Source organism: Panthera pardus, unplaced genomic scaffold (genome assembly GCF_024362965.1).
Source record: "Panthera pardus isolate Hobbes unplaced genomic scaffold, ASM2436296v1 HiC_scaffold_2, whole genome shotgun sequence".
NCBI lineage: Eukaryota > Metazoa > Chordata > Mammalia > Carnivora > Felidae > Panthera > Panthera pardus.
The window spans coordinates 127,512,855-127,534,779 of record NW_026526765.1 but is presented as its reverse complement, the minus strand read 5'-3'; the positions used below and the strand labels follow the sequence as shown (position 1 = coordinate 127,534,779).

Sequence of the window (21,925 nt, the reverse complement as noted above, 5' to 3'; positions counted from 1 at the left end):
CCAGACGCAGATGGCCATTGCATCTAACTTGTGACCACTCTGCTCTCTTCCCAGGCATGCTACGGGATCCTCAAGGTGCCCACGGGCAGCTGGCTGTGCCGGACATGTGCCCTGGGTGTCCAGCCAAAGTGCCTGCTCTGCCCCAAGCGAGGAGGAGCCTTGAAGCCCACCAGGAGCGGGACCAAGTGGGTGCACGTCAGCTGCGCTCTGTGGATTCCTGAGGTGGGCAGACAGGGGGATGGGGCAGCCCTGGATAAGAGGGTCTGCTACCAGAACTCTGGTAGCAGAGCACTGGGAAAGAAGGCCACAGGTTTGCATAAAAAAGGGATATCTCACGTGGCACCTGAGAAGAACTGGGGCAGCGACCCACAGAGAGCTTTGCCTGTGGACTTGGACAGAACTCAGGTGGTAGTTTCTATGGGTAAATGGGATTATGGACACTGGGGGATCCAGGTGGTAGGTCTGAGAGCTGGGCAGATGCCAGGCCACGGAGTAGAGGTGAAAGCATGTTGTGGGTCCTTCCAAATCCAGGCAGTGGTTCCAACCAGTGTCATCCCCCCTGTTTAAAACAAAAATAAGCCAGCTGACCTAAAAGGAAATCAGGCAATCAGGCAGAGAGCTTATTAGAAGTGGATAGCTAACTGGCTGGGATGGAGGGGTCAGCCTGGGTCTGAGTCTGGGTGGAGGGGGACTGTGGGCAACAGGCTTTGCCCACTCTGAGTTAGAAGCCCTGGGCTCCTGGAAGGTCATGCTGTTTTATTTGAAATATGAAATGCTGACATTCACCAGAGTTTCTGACCCAGCCCTGCTGTGTCCCCGGACTCAGACTGAAGCCCCACTCTGATGCTGCCTTTGCCTGGAAGCAAGCCAGGTGGCCCTGTCAGCAGATGCCTCTCCCCTTCGCGGGCTTCTAGTCTGAATGTTCTTGCAGGGACCCACACTGTGGGCTTCTGTGGTGATAGTGGTTGTGTTGACAGTGGTATCTTTCTCCCAGATCAACATCTTGAAAGCTGGGACTACCTCTGAGTGTACCCTGGGCTGGGCACAGCAGAGACAGGCAGAACCAACAAGGATTTCTCCCCACCGTGGGGGCCCTTTGGTTTAGGACCTCTGGACAGGAGCCCTTCCTCTATCTTCAGACATGGGCAGTAGGGAGGCCAATGCACCCTCTGGGTCTAAGAGGTGGGCTGTGCCCAGAAGACTTAGGCATGGTTGTTGGTTTCTCCCCATAGGAGGGATAGGAAGAGCTAAATAAAGGCACATCCCTATTGGCCAGGAGAGCTCTGGAAGCCCGCAAGAAGAAATGCTGCTTTGGGGTATTTACTTGTTGCCCAGAAACATAAATTAAATAAATACATGTTATAATAAGTAATCTTTGTGCACGCACACACACATACACAGTTACACAGACTGCTGTGCACTCTCATACACAGTCACAGTTTAAGACTAGTCACAGGTGAGGAAACACCAACACACTCAGTGGTCAGCCTGGGATAGTCATGAAGGTCTTGTGATTCAGGGGCTCTCCCATTGCCCTGTGCACACACTCCCTGGTTTCAGCAGACACCTCCCATTTGGGGGATCCCTAGAGGCAGGCTGGGGATGAGAGGCCTGATGGAGCTCCCTGTGTCCTGCCTAGGTCAGCATCGGGTGCCCTGAGAAGATGGAGCCCATCACCAAGATCTCACATATCCCAGCCAGTCGCTGGGCTCTGTCGTGCAGCCTTTGCAAGGAGTGCACAGGCACCTGCATCCAGGTACGTGGCCCATTCACCTGCTGTCGCCCAGGAGGTCTCCTGCATATACCATCTGCATAGAGGGGTGCTTCTGGGACCCTCTGGAAAACACACAGCTGCCACCACCCCCACCCTACTCCCATAGTGCTATAGACAGAACCACTGATGGGCCATGGAGGCCTGAGACTGGAGCCAGACTCAGAACCTCACCTGAGAGGCATTCCTCCATCCCCAGTCCCTCTGGGCATGGGGTAGAGTGCAGAAGCAAAGGCTCACCACATCACTGCATTGCCGAAGGATTCTGGCTTTCCCCAAGAGCGACTGTCTTTGGGGTTAATAAATACAATGACCTCACATCTGACATCAAACATGTGGGAGGGGTAGGAAACACTTTTCGTCCAGCTGAGCTAATAGGCTCTCCCCAAACAGGACAGGGCTGCACCAGTCTTTCCACAGCATTGGTTCCCACATTCTGGTGTGCGTCAGTAATACCTGGAGAGCTTGTTAAAACACGCATTTCTGGGCCTATCCCCAGAGGTCCTGTTTCAATAGATCAAGAATGGGCTGAGAATTTGCTTTTCCAGCAAGTTCCCAGGTGACCCGATGCTGCTGGTCTATAGATTGGAAAGTGGGGGTCATCTTTTGTCCTTCTTTCTCTAGCAACAGTTGTCATTGCAAACACTAGATGTGCCTCCACCCATTTGTAAGACTTTCAAAATGACTTGTGAGTGCGACATAAGTGGTCGTTAATATTTGGGTGGGGTATTCCTGAAACATTTATCAGTTGATCACAGCCATCATCCAAGGCTGTGAGGGAGGAGCAGTCCCTGAGTCGGCCCTAGCTGCCTGGACAAGAGAAGGAAGGGGTTCCTGTCCAGCACCTCTTCCCAGAGGACAAAGGAGGGACATGACTCCCCATCTTAGATGATGTTGCAGAAAGGAGGCAGTGACCCGCCACCAGCCTTTCTTTTGATGCCTCTTGTTCCAAAGTCATTTTGCCCACATAGTTATGCAGCTTAATCCCCAAAGGATTGTCAAATCACCTGACCATTTCCCCAGGATATATGGTGCTGAAACCCATTTCCTCTCAAGCTCCCCCAGAGTTCCCCCTTCCCACATACCACAGCTCCTTCCATACCCACAGGATGTTGGGGGTCCATGCCATTTTATATAGGGTCTCACCAGCATCCTGGGTTCTCAGTGGAACCCTGGAGAGTGGCCTACATCCTTCTTCCTTCCTACCAGGGCTCCCCTCATGCCTAACATTTCCCCTCCTCTCCCTCTAGTGCTCCATGCCTTCCTGTGTCACAGCATTTCACGTCACATGCGCCTTTGACCATGGCCTGGAAATGCGGACTATATTAGCGGACAATGACGAGGTCAAGTTCAAGTCATTCTGCCAGGAGCACAGTGACGGGGGCCCTCGGGGTGAGCCCACTTCTGATCCCGCGGAGCCCAGCTCAGCTGGTGAGGACCTGGAGAAGGTGACCCTACGCAAACAGCGGCTGCAGCAGCTAGAGGAAGACTTCTACGAGCTGGTGGAGCCCGCTGAGGTGGCTGAGCGGCTGGAGCTAGCTGAGGCACTGGTTGACTTTATCTACCAGTACTGGAAACTGAAGAGGAAAGCCAACGCCAATCAGCCACTGCTGACCCCCAAGACTGACGAGGTGGACAACCTGGCCCAGCAGGAGCAGGACGTCCTATACCGCCGCCTGAAGCTCTTCACACACCTACGACAGGACTTGGAGAGGGTGAGTCCCCCTGTCACTTTTCCACCTTCTGGCCTGTCTGGTGGGCATCCTAGGAGGTCTTTCCACCCCATGTACACTGCCCTACAGCAGCCATGGCTCTCCAACTCCAAATGGTGATGTCTGGCCAAGTGGCTGAGGGCTTCCAGTTCCCTGACAAGGTGGGGGTAACTTATACTATGCAGAACAGGGAAGCCTCTAGCCCTTGGATCTCTGAGCCCTTCTTGTCCCAACCCTTTTATGGGCCTGAATGGTAGGGGCCCTGCTGTGTTCCTGAGGCTCTAGGGCATCAGACCTGGGGCACAACCCAGGCTTCAAGCTTCTGTTGGTCTCTGTCCCCATTTGTAGCCTGTTCCCAACACATGAACTTCAGCTTGGAATCAGGCAGGGGAGAAACTGGGAATTGCAGCAAGTTGTACTAGCCCACCAGGCATGTTCTGGACCAGGGCAAGGAAAACAGGTATTAACGTGGGGCGTGGGGGCATATGGGTGGGCTGGAGACACAGTCAGCCTGTGTGGAGTAGAAGGATGAAGCTGAGTGGGTGGACCAAAGTGTGTGTGGAAGCTGCAGGATGTTTTAAGCAGGGACTGTCCCTCTGGCTGCAACTTCCAAACAGTCACTGGGTCTATGGTGGATGGGTTGGCTGAAACTACCCCCAGCTGTGTACTAAGGAGATCGGTGGTCTTGGCTTGGTCCAAGGTGGTAGTTCTGGGAGCAGAGTAAGATGAGGAGACCCCATGGCTTTGGGGTGAGCTGTGGTGGTTAAGGGATAGTGAGAGTTGCTTTCTGCCTGGAGCATGGGAGCCCCCAAAAGGTTCCATTCCCTCCTACTATCCCAGAAGAAAAGATGAGGAGATTACACCTTCCACGGAGAATACGCTTGAACTTGACTTTACTTTCCCACTGTGTTTCCTCCAACGCATAAAGTACTACCACCAAGTTGGAGGCAATCTAAAGATGAAACCAGATATTCTCTGAACCCCAGGTGCTGTTTTAGGGACATTCAGTTCTGGGGTTCGAGAGCACATGGGATCATGTCATAATGTCTTTCATGCATGAGCACAGACACATGTCTGTCCTTTCCCCAGTCCTTGTAAGGAAACAATCCTGAGTGAAAGCTTTGAGGGGGATTTGTATGACCCGAGGCAGCTGTTTTTCTTATGTCCATCTCGTTGGCAAGTCTGTAAAATGGGTAGAACAACTTCGCAGTTGTTGTGCCGTGTTGAAGGGAACCTGAGGTGAAGCCTCTGAAACTGGACCTGGCTTCCCCAATCTCCTTCAGCCGTACTCCTCTGCCCTGAGGCCTGGTCAGGGGGAAGTGACCCTGATGGCCTGAGAGGGAACCTTACCGCCTGGCAGCCAGCCTGCCACCAGATCAGAAGGGGGAGGTGGAGAGTGGGGACACCAGATGTCCCTGGCTCCAGCCAGGGCAGAGAACAAGGCCATCTACATTGCAGCCTCTACTTCCTGGGCAGCCCAGCCTCCTGTGTCATGTGGCAGTGGCATCAGGTACATTTGGACATCAAGTACTTTCAGAGACCAAAGCTGCATCCAGAGTTGTCCTCAGGCCACCTCTGAGTCTGCAGGCTCCAGGCCTCCAGTGCAAACACCCTGCTTTTACTCCTGTTGTTCTCCAAAAGACCCCTCAAGTCTGACCTACCCGGTCCTGCTGGTCAGCCCACTGGCTCCGCCTGGACAATGCAGGGAGGCCAGGGGGCAGGGTTACTTATTTAATCATTATCTTGAAAGTAGAGGCAAAGTAGATTCTCCTGGCCCTAATGAGCAGGTGAAGAAACTAGGGCTCTCGAAAATGAATGACAGACATATTAGAGGAATGTGTGTTTTCTAGGGTTTGAGTTGAATTTGGGCTTGGATGGGGGATGGGGTTTGTCACCAGGAGAGATGTTGGCTTAACCTCCTATTCTGTACATTTCCTAAGCAAAAGCATCCCCCACCCTCTTGCCTTCATTGTCAGCTGGTACAAATGTGGCTAAGGGGCCAAGGTCAAGGGCTAGGATGCCAGCAACTTCCCAGGCAACCAGAGCTGCCATGCAGAGAGGCCTCTGGTGGGACTCTCCACAGTCAGGTGTGAACCAACCCACTCTTCCTCCAGGAAGAGGAGACAGGGCTGACTTTGAAGGGGTGCCAGCTGAGAGTGAGGCAAGGGCGTGTGCAGCCCTGGTAAGCTGTGGAGAGTCAGAGAGCCCTGTGCCAGCTTGATCCCCTCCAGGTCTAGCCTCAGGGCCTTTCAGAGCCGCGTTGGTGGCTTGCTTGAGTGAACAGGGCTGAGAGCTCTGCCACAGGGGAGGCTTTCTGCAGAGACCCATGACTGTTGGTGGCCTGGTCGTGGCCCAGTGCCAACGGCCAAGAGTATCCAGCCTCTGACTGGGCACCAGGCCAGTTTGGGCTGGATTCATCAGGGAGGCAAAGTCGGGGTTGAGACTGATGCCTTGGGCAGTTGTGGGTTTGCATTCAGTTCCAGCATTTCCCGGCTCTGTGCCTTCTGAGTTTCAGTTTCCTTTCTGTAAAATGGGAATAAGGAGCCAGCTGACCTTGGAGTCACAGTGGTGGTGGGAGCACAGTGACCTCTGCTGTTCATCGTGGTTATTGTTGCTGTTCTGGCTCTTAGAAGAGTGGGCTGCTTGCAGAGAGGGGCTCCGTGGAGGACTGAAAGCGTGAGCCCAGTGCTAGGACCTGGGAATGAAACGGTATCTTCCCTGATCGACGTGTCCCCCCGAGGCCAGGCAAGAGGTTTGCTGAGAGAGCAGAAGGCAGGGCCACTCTGCTGCCACTAGCCTGAAGTCCCACTTTATGGTCAGCCTTTATGTGTTTTCCTTAAACTTCAGCCGCCGGCCTTGGCCCCAGCAGGCAGCTCAGGAAGGCATGGCCACTGCTGTCTCCCAGAGTTATTCACAGCTGACAAAAAAAATTGCGGTGCCGATGAGCAGCCTGTCAAACGCCGACTGGTGTCCCCTAGCAACCGTGCTGGCAGTTCGGGCTGTGCAGGGCCTCTGTGCCTGTGGCTCTGGATCCAGTTACTAGGAGTTTACTCAAGAGCATGACCCGGCCTGGGAGGGTGGGGGCAGCTCTCAGACATCTGCCCCCCTCCCTGAGGAGGGACATGTGGGATCTTCTCAAGGCCCTATTTCTTCTACCAAGGAGAAGACCTTGCCCTCCCCATACTTGCCACCCACCTGCTTCCTTGTCAGGTTGGTCATACCCCATTTACTCTGTCCTCAGTGCCCAGATCATGTTCTTCTTGGCCTCCCACCAAAGCCTACCTTGTCCAAGGCAGCCTTGGCTTCCAGAACTCTGGCTCCTCAGCCCCCATAGCTCCCATATCTAGAATGTTTCCAACCCATTAGTGTCTGCATCTCACTGAAACCTAGTCGCCACCTCAGAGTGCTCCCTCATCAGTAACCCTGTATCCTCAAATCCCCCTTCCTACTCAGCCTTCTGTTTCCCTGCTCAGTACCACCTCCAGGCTCCCCACTCTTCACTGTCCCTGTTTTCTTCACCCCCACCCCATGTGGCATTATTAGCTCACTGCCTGTGCCCTTATCCCTGTGTGAAGACCACATACCTGGCAGAGCCTTACCTGGTAGGAATCCTATAGTGGTGAGTGGATAAACCCCACCAAGGTTCCTGTCAGCCAGCCTTGTTCTGGGACATTCTAGACTCCCCAGCCTATCACCTGTCTGCACCCTGGCTCCACCTCCCTCAAGGCTCCCCCTTCTGGGCCCTCAGTCTTCCCTCCTGTTCATCAGACCAGACCCCTCCAGCTTCTCACCTGTAAAGCCCTCCCTATCGATTTTCTGCCCTTTTTCCCCCATTCCCCCTTCCCCCAACACACACCCTGCAGCAAGGGAGTCGGCCTTCCCTTCATGCCTGCTCAGTCTCCCAGATTTGAATCTGTTTCACCTTCTGCCATCTCCAAAAGCACATCCTCCTTTCATGTGTCCTTCCAGGCATGGGACCCTCTGCCCTAACCCCCATCTGTCCCTTCCTGTCTTCCCTCACTGCTTCCCACTCCGGCCAGGCTCCTGCCACCACCATCTACTAGGGCCACCAACAGCTTCCCATCACCTACATCCAGTGGCCACTTCTCCATCCTCATCCTCTCCCTTCTCAGCAGTGGTTACCACAGTCAGACATGCCTTTGGTATTGAAATATGTTTTGTGTGGATGCTTTGACCAGAACCCCCCTTAATACCCTCCCGTTCTCTGCTCTCTGAGTGCTCCCTGTCCCCGGTGATCATCGGTTCACCACACTCAGTCTGACCTCTCAGTGGTCTGCTCCACAGCTCTGCTCCCCATCAGGAGGCTGGTCCAGCCCACACTCCCTTCTGAACTCCAGCCTCTCGTGCCCAACAGGCCCATAGGTCCAAGCCTGCCCCCCACAATCTCCCTAGTCTCCACAAATGCCCAACACTAGTCCAGTCTAGCTCAGGATAACTGGCTGGGAGCGCTCCCTGGCCCTCCACCCTCCTCACCCACATTCAGGCTCACTCTGTAAAACTACTGATAACAAAACAATTTCCTCAAAATGTAAACCCTGCTTTTATTACCAATCTGTAGTTTGGGGGGACTTTGCTACTTGATTCATCTTTTTTTACTCTGATTTTTTTTTAATGTTTAGTTATTTTTGAGAGACAGAGAGCACATGTGCAAGAGGGGGCAGAGAGAGAAAGGGACAGAGGATCTCAAGTGGTCTCTGAGCTGTTAGCACAGAGCCGGATGTGAGGCCCAAACTACAAACCATGAGGTCATGACCTGAGCTGAAGTCGGACGCTCAACCAACTGAGCCCCCTGGCACCCCACTCTGACTTTTTTAAAGAGAACTTCCTATGTTTATAATCAGAAAAAACAATAATGACAAGTGTCAGGAACCTAATAGCCTGGATGAACTTCTAAGGTGATATTAATACTTCGTCCCCAAAAGCCATCACAGAAGTGGAACTCCACAACATTCAGTAACATGTAGCTATGTAACCAACAGTCTTGAGAGAAATTAGAGAAGTCATCGATGTTCCCACCTCACCCTGGAACCAAGGGGTCACATCATGACCAGTGTACCAACCACAGAAGGTGGGTATTGTTGGGATTCTCACAGAAAGAAGCATTCCTGTCTTCCCTAGCAGGAATCTCCAGATGGTACTGATTGTGTCATGCATCTTATCAGGAAAAACATGGAGCATTTACCTGCAATATATTGTACTTTTCATGCCTCATTCATATCTACAACTGTATATCATGAAACAAACATAGTCAAAATTTCTAATTGGATCAAAAAATATACCAGTACTTGCTTTAATATTTCCTTCCTGTGCCGTAATGAACTATCTAAGTCAGTAGCCTATGCAGCTCGCTTTGGAGGCCCCTGGCCTAGGGCAGTAATTCTCAGATTATATAGTGCTGTATAAAATCTGTTTGAGGACACAACCACCAGAGACTTTCACACTCCCCCAAGCCTGGAAATTTGTGTTTCTAACCAGCCACCCAAGGGATCTTGATGCCAGTAATTCATTTGGGTTTGCCGTGAGAAACCTTTTTGTAAAGTTTCAGATGAAAGAACAAAAAATAAATAAAATAAAAATCTGTATTTTAATAGAAAGTGATGAAGTAAGTAGTGGTTTCTTTGAAGGGGACGTCTGCACCTCTAAAGCTCATGTCATTGTTAAGGATTAACGTTAGAGTAAGTTCGATGGTGGAATGTTTGGGAAATTTTTTAAAAGCTGGACTTTGAAAAAAAAAAGCTGGACTTTGAACTGTTTTTAGGTTTGATGTATTGACTGGTTTGTTTTGAGGCCTTCAAAGTCATGAGTCTGTCTACCTCTCTTTCACCTCCATGGTCCCCATGCACACGAAGCCATGTGACTCCTAGGAGGGAAGCAGACCAGGTTTCAGGGAGAATAATGCTGAGCTGCTTGGATGCAGTGGACAGGGAAGGCCTTCTGGAGGTTCCTTTTTTTTTTTTTTTAATTTTTTTTGGGGAGAGAGAGAGAGAGAGAGAGAGACAGAGTGCTAGCAGGGGAGGGGCAGAGAGAGAGGCAGACACAGAATTTGAGGCAGGCTCCAGCCTCAGAGCTGTCAGCACAGAGCCTGACACAGGGCTTGAACTCACGAATGGTGAGATCAGACCTGAGCCGAAGTTGGATGCTTAACCTACTGAGCCACCCAGGTGCCATAAAATATGTTTTCTTACAGTTCTAGAGACCAGAAATCCAAGATCAAGATGTTGGCAATGTTGATTCTGTCTAGAGACTCTGAGGGAGGATCTGTTCCAAGCCTCTCTCCTGGCTTCTGATTGCCAGCAACCCTTAGCATTTCTTGACTTGTAGACCCATGATTCCATCTCTGTCTCTGTTGTTACATACCATTCTCTCTATATGTGTCTTCACATGGCCTTTTATGAGGACACCAGTCATTGGATTTAGGGCTCATTAATATGTGGTATGACCTCATCATAATTGATTATATCTGAGGTTCCAGGTAGACAAAATTTGGCAGGAGGCACTGTTCAACCCAGGAGGGAAACCAGTGGAAGTGTTAACAGGGGGAGGATTTACATTTCAAGAAGATGATCTGGGATAGCAGAGAGGCCAGAATGCCTACTTGTCCAGATGGAGCCAATGCAGGTGACCAGGAAATGGAGGGAGCTGATGGGAAAGAGTTATGTTCATCAGGGACTGATGGGGTGGCTCTGGGGGTGATTGAGGAAGAGCTGGATCCTGAAGGGTGATGCCAGGGTCTCAGCATTTCTGCCTCACCCCACCTTACCCCCAGCTGCCCTTGGCCTAGCATTGTAGACACAGGGACTTGCTCTGCCTCTCCCCTGCCTGGCCTTACTCTGGATCTTCATCCCCAGCTGATGCACTTCTGTGTGATCAACATCCACTCATCCTGTCCCTTTGTCCAGGAAGCCTTCTCGCCACCCCCAGGTCTGGGTCAGGGCTGCCTGCTCCTGTCAGTACTTGCTCTGCATCTCTCTGCCCTGCTGGGCAGCAAGCCCTCAGAAAAAAGGGACCTGATGGCATTGCCCACTGCTGAGCCAGGGCGAACACCATGTGAGTTCCCAGAGCTGAAGCTGGTGCTTAGAGATGTGTGATTATGAGGACCTCCTGAGGAAGTCCAGGATTTGAGAGGAAGCAAGGGCTCTTAGGCTGGGGCCAGGCAGCTGCCCCTTTGGGGAGGTGTTCGCCTTGAATGGCCATGTCCATGGTCTAGGCTGGGTACACACATTCTAAGGGTGGAATGCTCCTTAGAGTCCGTACAGAGCCTGGAGCCAACATTCTGAGATATCCTTCACCACTGAGCTCAGGAAAGAAGGGAGGACATCCATGTCCACAGAGAGGTGTGATCACAGCTACCCCCAGGCCAAGAGAAATGGAAGTCATGATAACAGGCAGAGGCTCTGGAACCCATAGGTCTCCCCCAGGCAACTCAAGGTCATGCAGCCTGAACTCAGCTTTGAAGATGGAACCCATCTGCAGACGGAAGTACTGGCCTCAGCTGCACAGACCCTGGTGGGACCCAGAATTCCAGCGCACAGCTTCTGGCCATCTGTCCCTGCTTTGGAGGCTTCAACCTGAGCTAAAGACCATGGTGGAACAAGGAAATGTCTTGAGGGAGGGCCCCAGAAGTGTGATATACTCTGAGAGCAGCTGTGAGGGGATGGCACACTGGGGAAAGGCACCAGGTGGATGGGGAGCAACATGACCCATCCTTCAGGTGCTTCCAGAACAGCTGCAGAGTGAGCTTAAGCAAACCGGTCTCCAAGGGACTAGACTCTCTTCCTAGCTGCCCTTAAGCAGTCAGAGAGGCCCCTGCCTTTCCCCCTGAGAACTTCTGTCTCAGGCTGAGTGAACATAGCCATGTGGAGGGGCCTTGGCCAGAGCAGACATGGGCTTGGCTCAGGTCTTAGTGCAGCAAGTGGACATGGCACACTCAGCCCCAGGGGTCAGAGACTGCCTGAATACTCAAAGCTGCTCTGCTGGAGTTCTCTCTTCTCTGCACCATGGCCATTTGTGTCTCAGGATAGAAGTTTGCCTTGTCATGGTGTTTTTGGCTGAGGAATATCTTTGATGGACAAGAGGCCTTGGACAGGAGGCAGAGGGATGGAATTGGTAACCTTACAAGGCCCCACTGAGCCTTGGGGCACTGTGTAGGTAGGGGGAGGGCAGCCACAGGGGCAGCATGGCAGAGTGAGCCAGGAAGTTCATGCCTAGAGAAGGCAGGTAGAGTCACCAGCCTGAGCTAACTGGATGCTCTCCCTGCCTGCTCTGGCCCAGGCCCAGTGGGAGCCGCAGGATCAAGGCTGTGCTTGGCCTGTGTTTTGGACCAGAGAACTGTGGCTCAGGGCTGAGGACACACTCAGGGCTTGGGAATTGATTCCTAGATGTCCCAGGCAGGTTAGGCAGCGGTGCCCCCCCCAACCCTCGCCCCAGGGCTGGGAGGTCAGGTGTGGCTGCCCATGAGTAAAGTGGAAAACCTCTCTCTTGTCTCCTCAGGTTAGAAATCTGTGCTACATGGTAACAAGGCGTGAGAGAACGAAACACGCCATCTGCAAACTCCAGGAACAGATATTCCACCTGCAGATGAAACTGATTGAACAGGACCTGTGTCGAGGTAGGCATCTTCCCTGCCCCCTGCCAGCCACCGCTCAGCATGCACACTCTCAATGGGCCAGGTCCCAAGGAGGGTTTGTGTATTCAGGTCCTAGTGGGGGCCACTGGCCCATACACAGACCTTCCAGAACCAATTAAGTAGGCCAAGATGGGACCTACTAGGGCCTCAGTTGTATGTTGGTTGGCAAGGAGCCAGAGATGGGAATGTGGGCATCAGGCCTCTCCTGAGGAGGCTTTCTGGTCCACTGGGGATACGTAGGTAGTTCCAGGGCCATAGTGGTGCAGGAGTAGATTGCACGTGCACAGTAGCTCTAAGCTGGTGTTGGGACAGGAAGGGGCCAGAAGCTAGAGAGCTTCCCTGAACCCCTGTGTGGCTTCATGTTGATCCTGAATCAGGCAGCTGCTCCAGAGATGGAAGAGGACCTCTGTGTTCTTTTTCTCTGACCTCATCTGATAAAATTTGGATGCCTACTAGCAGTTCTTTTTGTCTGTTTTCTTCTTTTTTTTTTAATTTTATCTTTTATTTTTTAACATTTACAACAGTGATTTCAGGAGTAGATTCCTTAGTGCCCCTTACCCATTTAGCCCATCCCCCCTCCCACAACCCCTCCAGTAACCCTCAGTTTGTTCTCCATATTTATGAGTCTCTTCTGTTTTGTCTCCCTCCCTGTTTTTATACTATTTTTGCTTCCCTTCCCTTATGTTCATCTGTTTTGTCTCTTAAAGTCCTCATATGAGTGAAGTCATATGATCTTTGTCTTTCTCTGACTGACTGATTTCACTTAACATAATACCCTCCAGTTCCACATAGTTGCAAATGGCAAGATGTCATTCTTTTGATTACCAAGTAATACTCCATTGTATAGATATACCACATCTTCTTTATCCATTCATCCATCGATGGACATTTGGGCTCTTTCCATACTTTTACTATTGTTGTTAGTGCTGCTATAAACAAGGGGGAGCATGTGTCCCTTTGAAACAGCACACCTGTATCCCGTGGATAAATGCCTAGTAGTGCAATTACTGGTTCGTAGGGTAGTCCTATTTTTAATTTTTTGACGAACTCCATACTGTTTTCCAGAGTGGCTGCACCAACTTGCATTGCCACCAACAATGCAAAAGAGATCCTCTTTCTCCACATCCTCGCCAACGTGTGTTGTTGCCTGAGTTGTTAACGTTAGCCATTCTGACAGGTGTTAGGTAGTATCTCATTGTGGCTTTGATTTGTATTTCCCTGATGATAAGTGATGTTGATTGTCTGCTTTCTTCTTAAACTCTTCCCGTGACATGTATTTAAGAGATCTGGAAATCTAAGGCCAAAGAAGCTCCAGTGTCGCTGTTTTCTGCTAGTTGTGTGGATATTGCCAGACACAGGGCCCTTCCCAGAGTGTTTACATGTTCAGAAGAGCAATGCTTTACTCAAAAAAGGTCCTCTAATGTAGAATTACATGCAGCTCGGTGGCAAGATATTTTGAGCCAGGAGCTGCCGCTGCTAGTTCAGCCTCTGGGTCAGGCTAGGCCTGCAGTGGAGAGGAACCAGAGCTGTTGGGCCACCCCCAGAACGAATGACTGAGGACCTGGTACCGCCCCACCCTTGCCTGAGGCAAGCTGCCTCATTTGCACTTTGGGATCACCACCTACTCTGGCCCAAGAAACCAGCCGTGCCAAAAACAAGTCCTGGGTGAGGCCGGGTCGTGTCCATGCAAAGGTCAGAGCTTACCATGCATCCCCAAGACTGGCAGCTTCCTGGCTGCCAGAGCTCTCCAGGCTCCTTCTCCTCTGTTGATTTTTTCAGCGAGTATTAAAACTGAGTGTAGATAGGATGCCAGGCCCTGTGCCGGGTACTGCAGGGCACGCTGCCATGGGCGGAACGGATAGGCTTCCTGTCTTTGTGGAGCTCACCATCTGGAAAGATAAAGGAAAGTGGTGCCCAAGGGGCTGCAGTTGGCACCAGTGCAGGTGCAGAAGTGCCAGAGATGGCTTCACAGCAGTGGTGATCCTGGAGCTATGTGTCTGGCTTCTTAGGACCTCACTGTGGTGAGAGGTCCAGCTGCAGAAGGAGAGGCCCACAATCAGGGTAACAGAACGTGGCAAGGCCTGTAGTACCCTCAGGCACAGGATTCCAGAAATGAGGTCAAGAGCCAGGTCTGCATCCCCACACTGAATCTGGGGATGTTTGCAGCTCCTGGAGCTGAGTGGCAGCATCAGGCATCCTTTTGTTCAGAGCGAGACATGTGGGGAGAAGACTGGTTTGCCTCTGCCCGAAACTGATGACCCCTGGGATGGGCATATGGCTACACGCATATCGTCGAGGCCTGTCTGGCCGGAGCACTGGAGAAGCCTTCCTGTGGCAGTTATATTTAGGCCATGAACCAGTTGAAGAGCAGTACAATTTGGAATCCTAGAGGCTGGAGCTTGTCTTTTTAGAGAAACTGGAAGGAGGCTGGCATAGCAGCAACTTGGGCAAAAGGACCACATCTCAAGTGAGGTTGGGGTCTTGCTAGGATCAGATGTGCAAGGTCTTGTAGCCTCAGAAGGAGCTCAGACTTTCCTGAGGGCACTGGGAAACCTTAGAAATCTCCCTCCAGAGCATGTAGGCAGGAGTGTCATGTCAGAGATGAGGATTCTGAGGTTGCACAGGGGATTAGCAGCACAGCTAGGGAGAGTCCATATCCCTCAAATTTCTTGTAAACCTTTATCTGAGAAGCGCTCCAGACTCCTGCTGAAAACCTTAGGAGAAGATTTCTGGCAGCTGGGCCTCCCCCTGCAGATGTCCCTCTCCTGCTCCAGTGTTCTCTGTGGCTCCCTAAACCTATGTGGTCACGGACCAAAAGGATATAAGGGCCAGGTGTGCACCCCGAGTCTGCTATCTGCTGTGTGACCTCGAGAGCAGACCAAGAAGCCAAGGCAGGAGACTTGCTCATGGGACTGACCACTATGGCTGGACTAGAACCCACATCTCTTGACTCCTCAGATAGTCCTCAGACTTCTCTCCACATCCATGTCTGGCCGCTCGGCCTAGCATTGAAGGCCCTGACCTGGCCACTCACCTGTAGTTACCCTTTGCACCCACCAGGACTCCCACCCCGCCCCGACATCTATAGGCCATGTAGATGTCAGACTGCATTCCAGGTCCTGGAGGAGGGTCCTCCACTCACTTTGTGCCCCTGTGCCCTCCCCAAGCCACTCAAGGGCAGAAGTAGGCACTTACCTTCTGTTCCCCACCAGCTGTCCCTGACTCACAGGAGCCCCATTTATCCCAGGTCCTGGGGCTCTGAGCCTAGGACACATTAGCAGGGCAAAGTGACCTGGAAGTTGAGGCACAGGTGATAGAGGACTATCATATGGATGGCCCATAGTGATCTTGGTTTTGACTGAGCTGCTCGGGTTAACCGCCTCCCTCCTGCTCTCTCTTTCCCTGGCAGAGGGGTCTGGGAAGAGAGCAAAGGGCAAGAAGAGCGACTCGAAAAGGAAAGGCCGTGAGGGCCCGAAGGGCAGCCCCGAGAAGAAAGAGAAAGTGAAGGCGGGGCCCGACTCAGTCCTGGGGCAGCTGGGTGAGTGAGTGGCCACACTGGCCTGGCGGACATGGCCAGGCTTACACCATCACTCCACTTGCAGCCCCGAACCTAAGGCCAGCAAGGTCCACCAGCACTTCTGTTGCACAGAGTAGGAAGCCCAAGAGGGCTAGCCAGGCCCTTCCATGCCCAGGTGCTCATACCTTTTAACCATAAAGGAAAGTAGATAGGGTCTCTGTCCCATGTGGCATCCCAAGAAATTCCCCTTTTGTACATCTGGACGCTGGGCCAGGGTCTCAGGAGCTGCCCTCACATTCTCTTAGCCAGACTCCTAGAGGCCCCAGGGGACATGTGGGCCCTCTGTGCCCTTACAGAGTGTAGCCCTATGCTGGGAAATGAGGGTCAGCCAGAATTCTCCATCCTGGTCCCGCTCTGCTGGAATTTCTCAAATGAGCCCTCCCTTCAGCACTAGGGAACCTTCCTGGAGCCACCCAGAGAGACCCAAAGGAGTGGCCACAGGTATTGGCCCAGTACATGGTCAGTCACAGACTCCTTAGTGCTCCTACATTAAGCAGAACAGCCCTTGAGCCCTCTACCCCCCAACCCCAGCTTTGGGCTTTCTCTCCCAGGGTATCATGTGCTTCCCCTAGAACACTTCCTCAGGGATGACAGTGGAATTATCCAGACCTGTCTCCAGCAGGGAAGCCTCATGTCATCTTGTATGTCCCTCATTCTCAGGAATGGGACCACTTGACCACTTGGGTATCACAAGGAAGGCCCAGTTTCACCTGTTGGCCCTGACATCCAAGAGGGACCTTCTACACAGATGCACTTGGCTACCCTATCCAACTTCTCTGCTTCAGAAATAATTCTCACAAAAAAACAGCGCCCCCTGGTGGCCTGAGGCGTTTTCCTTCATTCCTTCATCCTCTGCGTCCCCGGGATGGGAGAGGTGCAGAGCCGGCTTCATGGGTGTGTGTACCTGTGCAGTCTCAAAGGGCTCTTGCTTGGTTTAATGCTCTACTGTTGTCACCTTGAAATACCTTAATAATTTTTGAACAGGGAGCTCGCATTTTCACTTTACATTCTGGGTTCCAAATCATGAAGCCAGTTCTGGGAGTAGGTTGTCCTGGGGAGAGGGGTATATGGTGTGGACCCATATGGTCCCTCTTTGGTGGTGTTGACAGGAGGGATCAGCAAACAAGATGGCTTAATTGGGTCTGGCAAGAGGAAGAGAGGGAGGGAGGTGCACAGTGGCCTGCTGGGGAGGGTCCAGGAGGGCGTCCTGAAAGGGTGGGATACACACCTACGAGCGTCTCACTTGCTTCCTCTCTCCCCTTGGCCAGGCCTGTCCACCTCATTCCCCATCGATGGCACCTTCTTCAACAGCTGGCTGGCGCAGTCAGTGCAGATCACAGCAGAGAACATGGCCATGAGCGAGTGGTCACTAAACAATGGGCACCGCGAAGACCCCACCCCGGGGCTACTGTCAGAGGAGCTGCTGCAAGACGAGGAGACACTGCTGAGCTTCATGCGGGACCCCTCACTGCGACCTGGGGACCCTGCCAGGAAGGCCCGTGGCCGCACCCGCCTGCCTGCCAAGAAGAAGCTGCCGCAGGACGGGCCTGGCTCACGGACGACTCCGGACAAATCCCCCAAGAAGCCCTGGGGCCAGGATGCAGCCAGCGGCAAGGGTGGGCAGGGCCTAGTGGCCCGGAAACCAACGCGGCGAACACCTTCCCACCTGCCGTCTAGTCCCACAGCTGGGGACTGTCCCATCCCAGCAGCCCCCGACAGCCCCCCTCCTCTGGCCCCCGAGACCCTGGACGAGGCAGCCCCAATGGCTGCCGACTCGAATGTCCAAGTGCCTGGCCCTACAGTGAGCCCTAAGCCCTTGGGCCGGCTCCGGCTGCCCCGAGAAAACAAGGGAACCCGGAGATCGCCAGGTACCAGGCCTGATGCTGGGACAGGACCGCCCTCTGCTGTGGCCGAGAGGCCCAAGGTCAGCCTACACTTTGACACTGAGACTGACGGCTACTTCTCTGATGGAGAGATGAGCGACTCAGATGTGGAAGCTGAGGACAGTGGGGTGCAGCGGGCTCCCCGGGAAGCAGGGGCTGAGGAGGTGGTCCGCATGGGGGTACTGGCCTCCTAAGTCACCCCCACCCTGTCCCAGGCCCTGCCCTGGTCCTCCCACGAGGCCTCAGCCCAGTCACAACTGCCATTTCCAATCTCTGCTGAGTGTCTCAGATCCTTGAGACTGCCACTCTGTTGTGGTTTTATTTTTAATATAGAGAGAGTTTTGAATTCCACACTGTTGTCTTTCCTCTGTGCTGGCCTAGGACATTAGAATTCCTTCCACGGCTCTGGCCGCAGGGGCTCTAGCAGGTCCTATGCCCCACCCCCGCCGCGGCAGCACTCCGCCCCAGCCCACGCGGCATTGCTGGGCTCCTGGCTAGATGTAAGCGAGGCGAAGAAGAGCTCAGGACTCCAGCCCGCTGCCACTGGGTGACACAGACCGTCGTTTGGGCATTATTTCATGGCAGATGGGCCAGCCCAGGGCCTGCCCCGCCTTGCCCCCAAATTCTACTGGGGTCCATTTGGGGGGTCCTGCTGCACTCCACTGATCCCCAAGGAAGTATACTAAGTGATCCCCAGCCAGAGTCTACTCACTGTCACAAGCACAACGAGCTTATACAAGAAAGCACTGAGGGGGTGCAGAGGGCCCGCTGGTTCCAGAGGAACCACCGCTGTTCCTGATCAACCCACATCATCTGAGGCCTGCCCGCCCACCCCGCGACCCTCCACTCCCTTGCTGCTCCACCCCTGCCAGTGCCCAGCCCGGCGGCTCTGAGAAGGGGTTCCTAGAATCCTTCCTGAGCTGTGCCATTTACTCAGGGGACTCCCAAACAGCCAGCCAGCCGCCAGTGCCGGTGGAGGGCTGCAAGGGAGGGCCAGTGCCCAGACAGGGGCGTGGGGCTCAGACTCCCCCCACTTAGAGAATTGCTCTGGGGCTCCAACTTCCTTCCTTCCTTTGGGGCCAGTCTCGGCTGACGTCTGGCCACTCCCAGACAGCTGACCTGACCAGACCAGACCGTTTGCCTTTTCAAATTTTCCAATCCTGCTATGAGATGAGCTTCTTCCTCAGTTTCCTTTTGGAAACTCCTCCTTCCAACAAGCAAGTGGGATCCCGGGGCCTGGGGCAGGCCGTGTTGGCCTGCTGTGGCTGTTTCAAGTCTTGCTGGATGTTCCTGGTTCCTCTGTCCCTGTGAGCCGTTACCCCCTTCCCTGGTTCTGCCCTCCCTACCCACCACCACCCACCCACCTTTTCTGTCCCATCCCCTAGGTCCCAGGTAGTTGCTCTGATGAGTGTCAGTGGAGTGGCCCCAGGGTGATAGCTCAGGGAACAAACAATAAAAGGAATTCAGTGAAAACATGTTTTTTTTGTTTTATGAATTACTCCTGGGTCACTTCCACCACTGGTGAAGCCAGAACTTCTCCGACAAGAAATCTTGCATAAGTCCAGTGAATCAGTCGAATCATTCTGTGGATGCCAAAGAATATTTTGACCATAATACAGCACAGCCTGGACCTGACAACTTGTCGCTTGGACTTTTTTTTTTTTTTTTTGACGAGTTCTTTAGCAACAAAGTGTAGAGAGACATGTTCATTGTACACACCCAAGGAGAGGAGCCCAGGCTCTTGGAAGAAGATGTTGTTCTGCTGCTGAACCGTTGGAATTGGGACGCGGGAACCAGGTGTTGGGATTCCGGTCCTGGGCTGGGCCCACTGTGAGCTTTCCTAAACTCTGAGACTCACAGAGGGGAAGAACAATGACAGCAAAACCAGCATGGCAAAGGTCTTCACCATGTGGTTCTCCCCACACAAACACTCAACGTGCAAATCGGCGGGATGGGCAGCAGCTTGACCACCCACCCCTGACTCCAGAACTTCCAAGGTACGACAGTGGCATTGTCATCGACGCACGGTTTCATGTGAATTTTAGCAAAACGGGAAACAAAGCTAGGACTCAGTTCAGAAGATCAGGCAAATGTGTCCAGTTGGAGTGGACTCGGGGCGGGCTTCAAGGATTCTGGGCATTGGAATGGCACAAGCTACCATGTGGAATTTAGTCTGCCTGCCGTCTTGGTAGTAACGGCCAGTGCAGTGTCCGCACCAGCGGCCCATCCCCGTTCTCTGTTTACTGCCTTTGAACAGTCCTCCTAACTTCCCCGTGCTTTGGGTCACAATCTTGTCTGTGCCAGATTGCCCAGTCTGACCTCACAGGGAACCAAGTGAGGAGCTTAAAGAACAACCAAACTCTGCCAGGGGGAGAGGTGGGGTCCCAGGAATGGCTCCTGCCCAGTAGACTCCACGCTTGTCCCCCTCCCACCGCTTCATGCATACGGAGGCGAAGTCTGGGCTCCCTGGGGGCAGAGGCTAGGGCAGGAGAGAACGCGGAAGGGAATATACTGCAGCGTGTCTGGCTGGGGTCAGGAAGGGCAGCCAGCACCCTTCAGGGGTACTCCACCCAAGTTGGCCTCTGGATTCCCTTCTGTGTTGGCTCTTGCCTTGGACTGGATTATCCCTGGGGCTGTGTCCTGCGCAGGGCTCAGGGATCTGTTAGGCTAGCTGGTGGGGGAGGTGGCAGAACCTTAACTCCCAGACCTGGCCGTAGAGCTGTTCTTGCCCCGCAGCTGTCCACCTCTGGGAAGTCCAGCAAGACCACACAGAGGACAAGGATACTAGTTCCCACCATTAGCCACAGCCCTTTTCACTCTTTTTCCCATCTCCTGTCCACAGTGTAGACAGCTTTGCCAACCCTGGGGTTGAGGCGGGAAGCAGGGAACGAGACAGAAGTCCTTTTGCAGGCCAGAGGCTGAGGCAGATCTTTTGCTTGAACACCTCTGCCCACCATACTCACTGGCCCTCTCCCAGGAGGGAGAAGCTCCTATTACTCCTCCTGGCTGCCATCCACCCTTCTCCTGGTCCTGGCTGCACAGTCCTCCTCCTCATCACAGCCAGGAAGGATGAGGTGCAAGGAAAGTATTTTTATGGATCACAAATGTATTTTAAAGTCAATAAGGAGAAGAAAGGTAGAAGGGTTTATTTTATTAAATGAGCTCTGACTTTGTGACAGTGTATGAGCATTTGCTATGTCAGGGTCTCGGTTTCCTTAGAGAAGCCACCCGGGTTTCCGGACGTGGGTGCCAGTCTGTAGGTATGTATGTGCCAGGGCACATCTCGTGTGTCCACGTACGTGCTTGTCTGCGTGTTGCGTTTGGGCATACCGTGGGACCTGCTGGGGCAATTTCTAGAGCATCGACTGCCCGATGATACTAACAGACATTGGCAGCAGCTGAACTTGGCATTTCCTTGCTCACTGCCAGATGTGGCCAACCTCTGGCCATGCCTGAAGCTCTTCAGAATGGTCTGGATGCCTGTACCAAGGCCCTTGGGGAGGCCACTTCCCATGCCCCTGGCCCAGCTGGCCACATTGGCCAAAGAGCCAGGGCTGGAGTCTGGGACTTTTGGTTGTTCTTTAAGGCACTTCCTGCCACCTTGTCCCTCAGATGCACAACACTCTGTGCTCCACAAACGGCTCGGGGTGGGGGGATGATATGAATGTCACAGGAGGAGACACCTTCTGTCCTTGTTTCAAAGAAAGTGATGTGCCATTTGTTAATATACAAGAGAAATATTGAAAATATATTGAAAAGAGCAATTTTAAATTATTTTTGGCTTATGTTGCAATATTTATTTTCTTGTATTAGAAAAGATTCCTTTGTAGAGAAAAAATGTATTTTTCATTAACGCAAAGACCTATTTCTCCTTTTTGTACATTGTCCATGTTCGCTACCCTTAACGAGCAATAGAATGTATGGCCGCTTTGCCGTGGCCAGTGCCCGCCATGCCCTGCATGATTCTGTGTTGCCGCTGCTGCGTAGCTCCTAGTCCCATCCTGTCCCACTCACTCATGAGGGTTTCCAGACCCTGGCCCCGACCAGGGCCTGTGTCTCAAGGAGCCCTTTGCACTCCTCGTGTGTTGGCAAACGCAGTTAATAAAGCAATGTTTTCTGTGCTGGCTGGTGTGCGGCTCTGTTACATTCAGTGGAGGAGGGGGTCCACAGCCACCAGCCGGCTAAGTGAGTCAGCGAGTGCTCTCAGCGCGTCCCTCGGAACCTACTGCTACCTCGTAAAGAGTGCTAATAGGGATGGGCATATCGCTCAACACCCATACTGTATTTCAGGGCAGTATTTCATTTGTTTCTCGATGTTGGCATCCCCCGGAATTC

General features: G+C 52.9%; 1 protein-coding gene across 10 annotated transcripts in view; it reads left to right on the top strand.

Moving 5' to 3' along the window:
- The window catches only part of JADE2 (jade family PHD finger 2), a 134,242-nt gene extending 112,531 nt beyond the window's left edge, over nt 1–21,711 (top strand). For 9 of the 10 annotated variants that reach the window (XM_019421972.2, XM_019421969.2, XM_019421973.2 and 6 more), the window contains 6 exons: nt 55–222; nt 1,640–1,756; nt 3,022–3,486; nt 11,995–12,112; nt 15,540–15,668; nt 16,976–21,711. In XM_019421972.2, coding sequence (XP_019277517.1) covers nt 55–222; nt 1,640–1,756; nt 3,022–3,486; nt 11,995–12,112; nt 15,540–15,668; nt 16,976–17,784 — 1,806 coding nt within the window. In that variant the 3' untranslated portion in view covers nt 17,785–21,711. The remainder of the gene's footprint in view (nt 1–54; nt 223–1,639; nt 1,757–3,021; nt 3,487–11,994; nt 12,113–15,539; nt 15,669–16,975) is intronic. The other variant, XM_019421975.2, reaches the window with a different exon arrangement.
- The last annotated feature ends 214 nt before the right edge of the window (nt 21,712–21,925 follow it).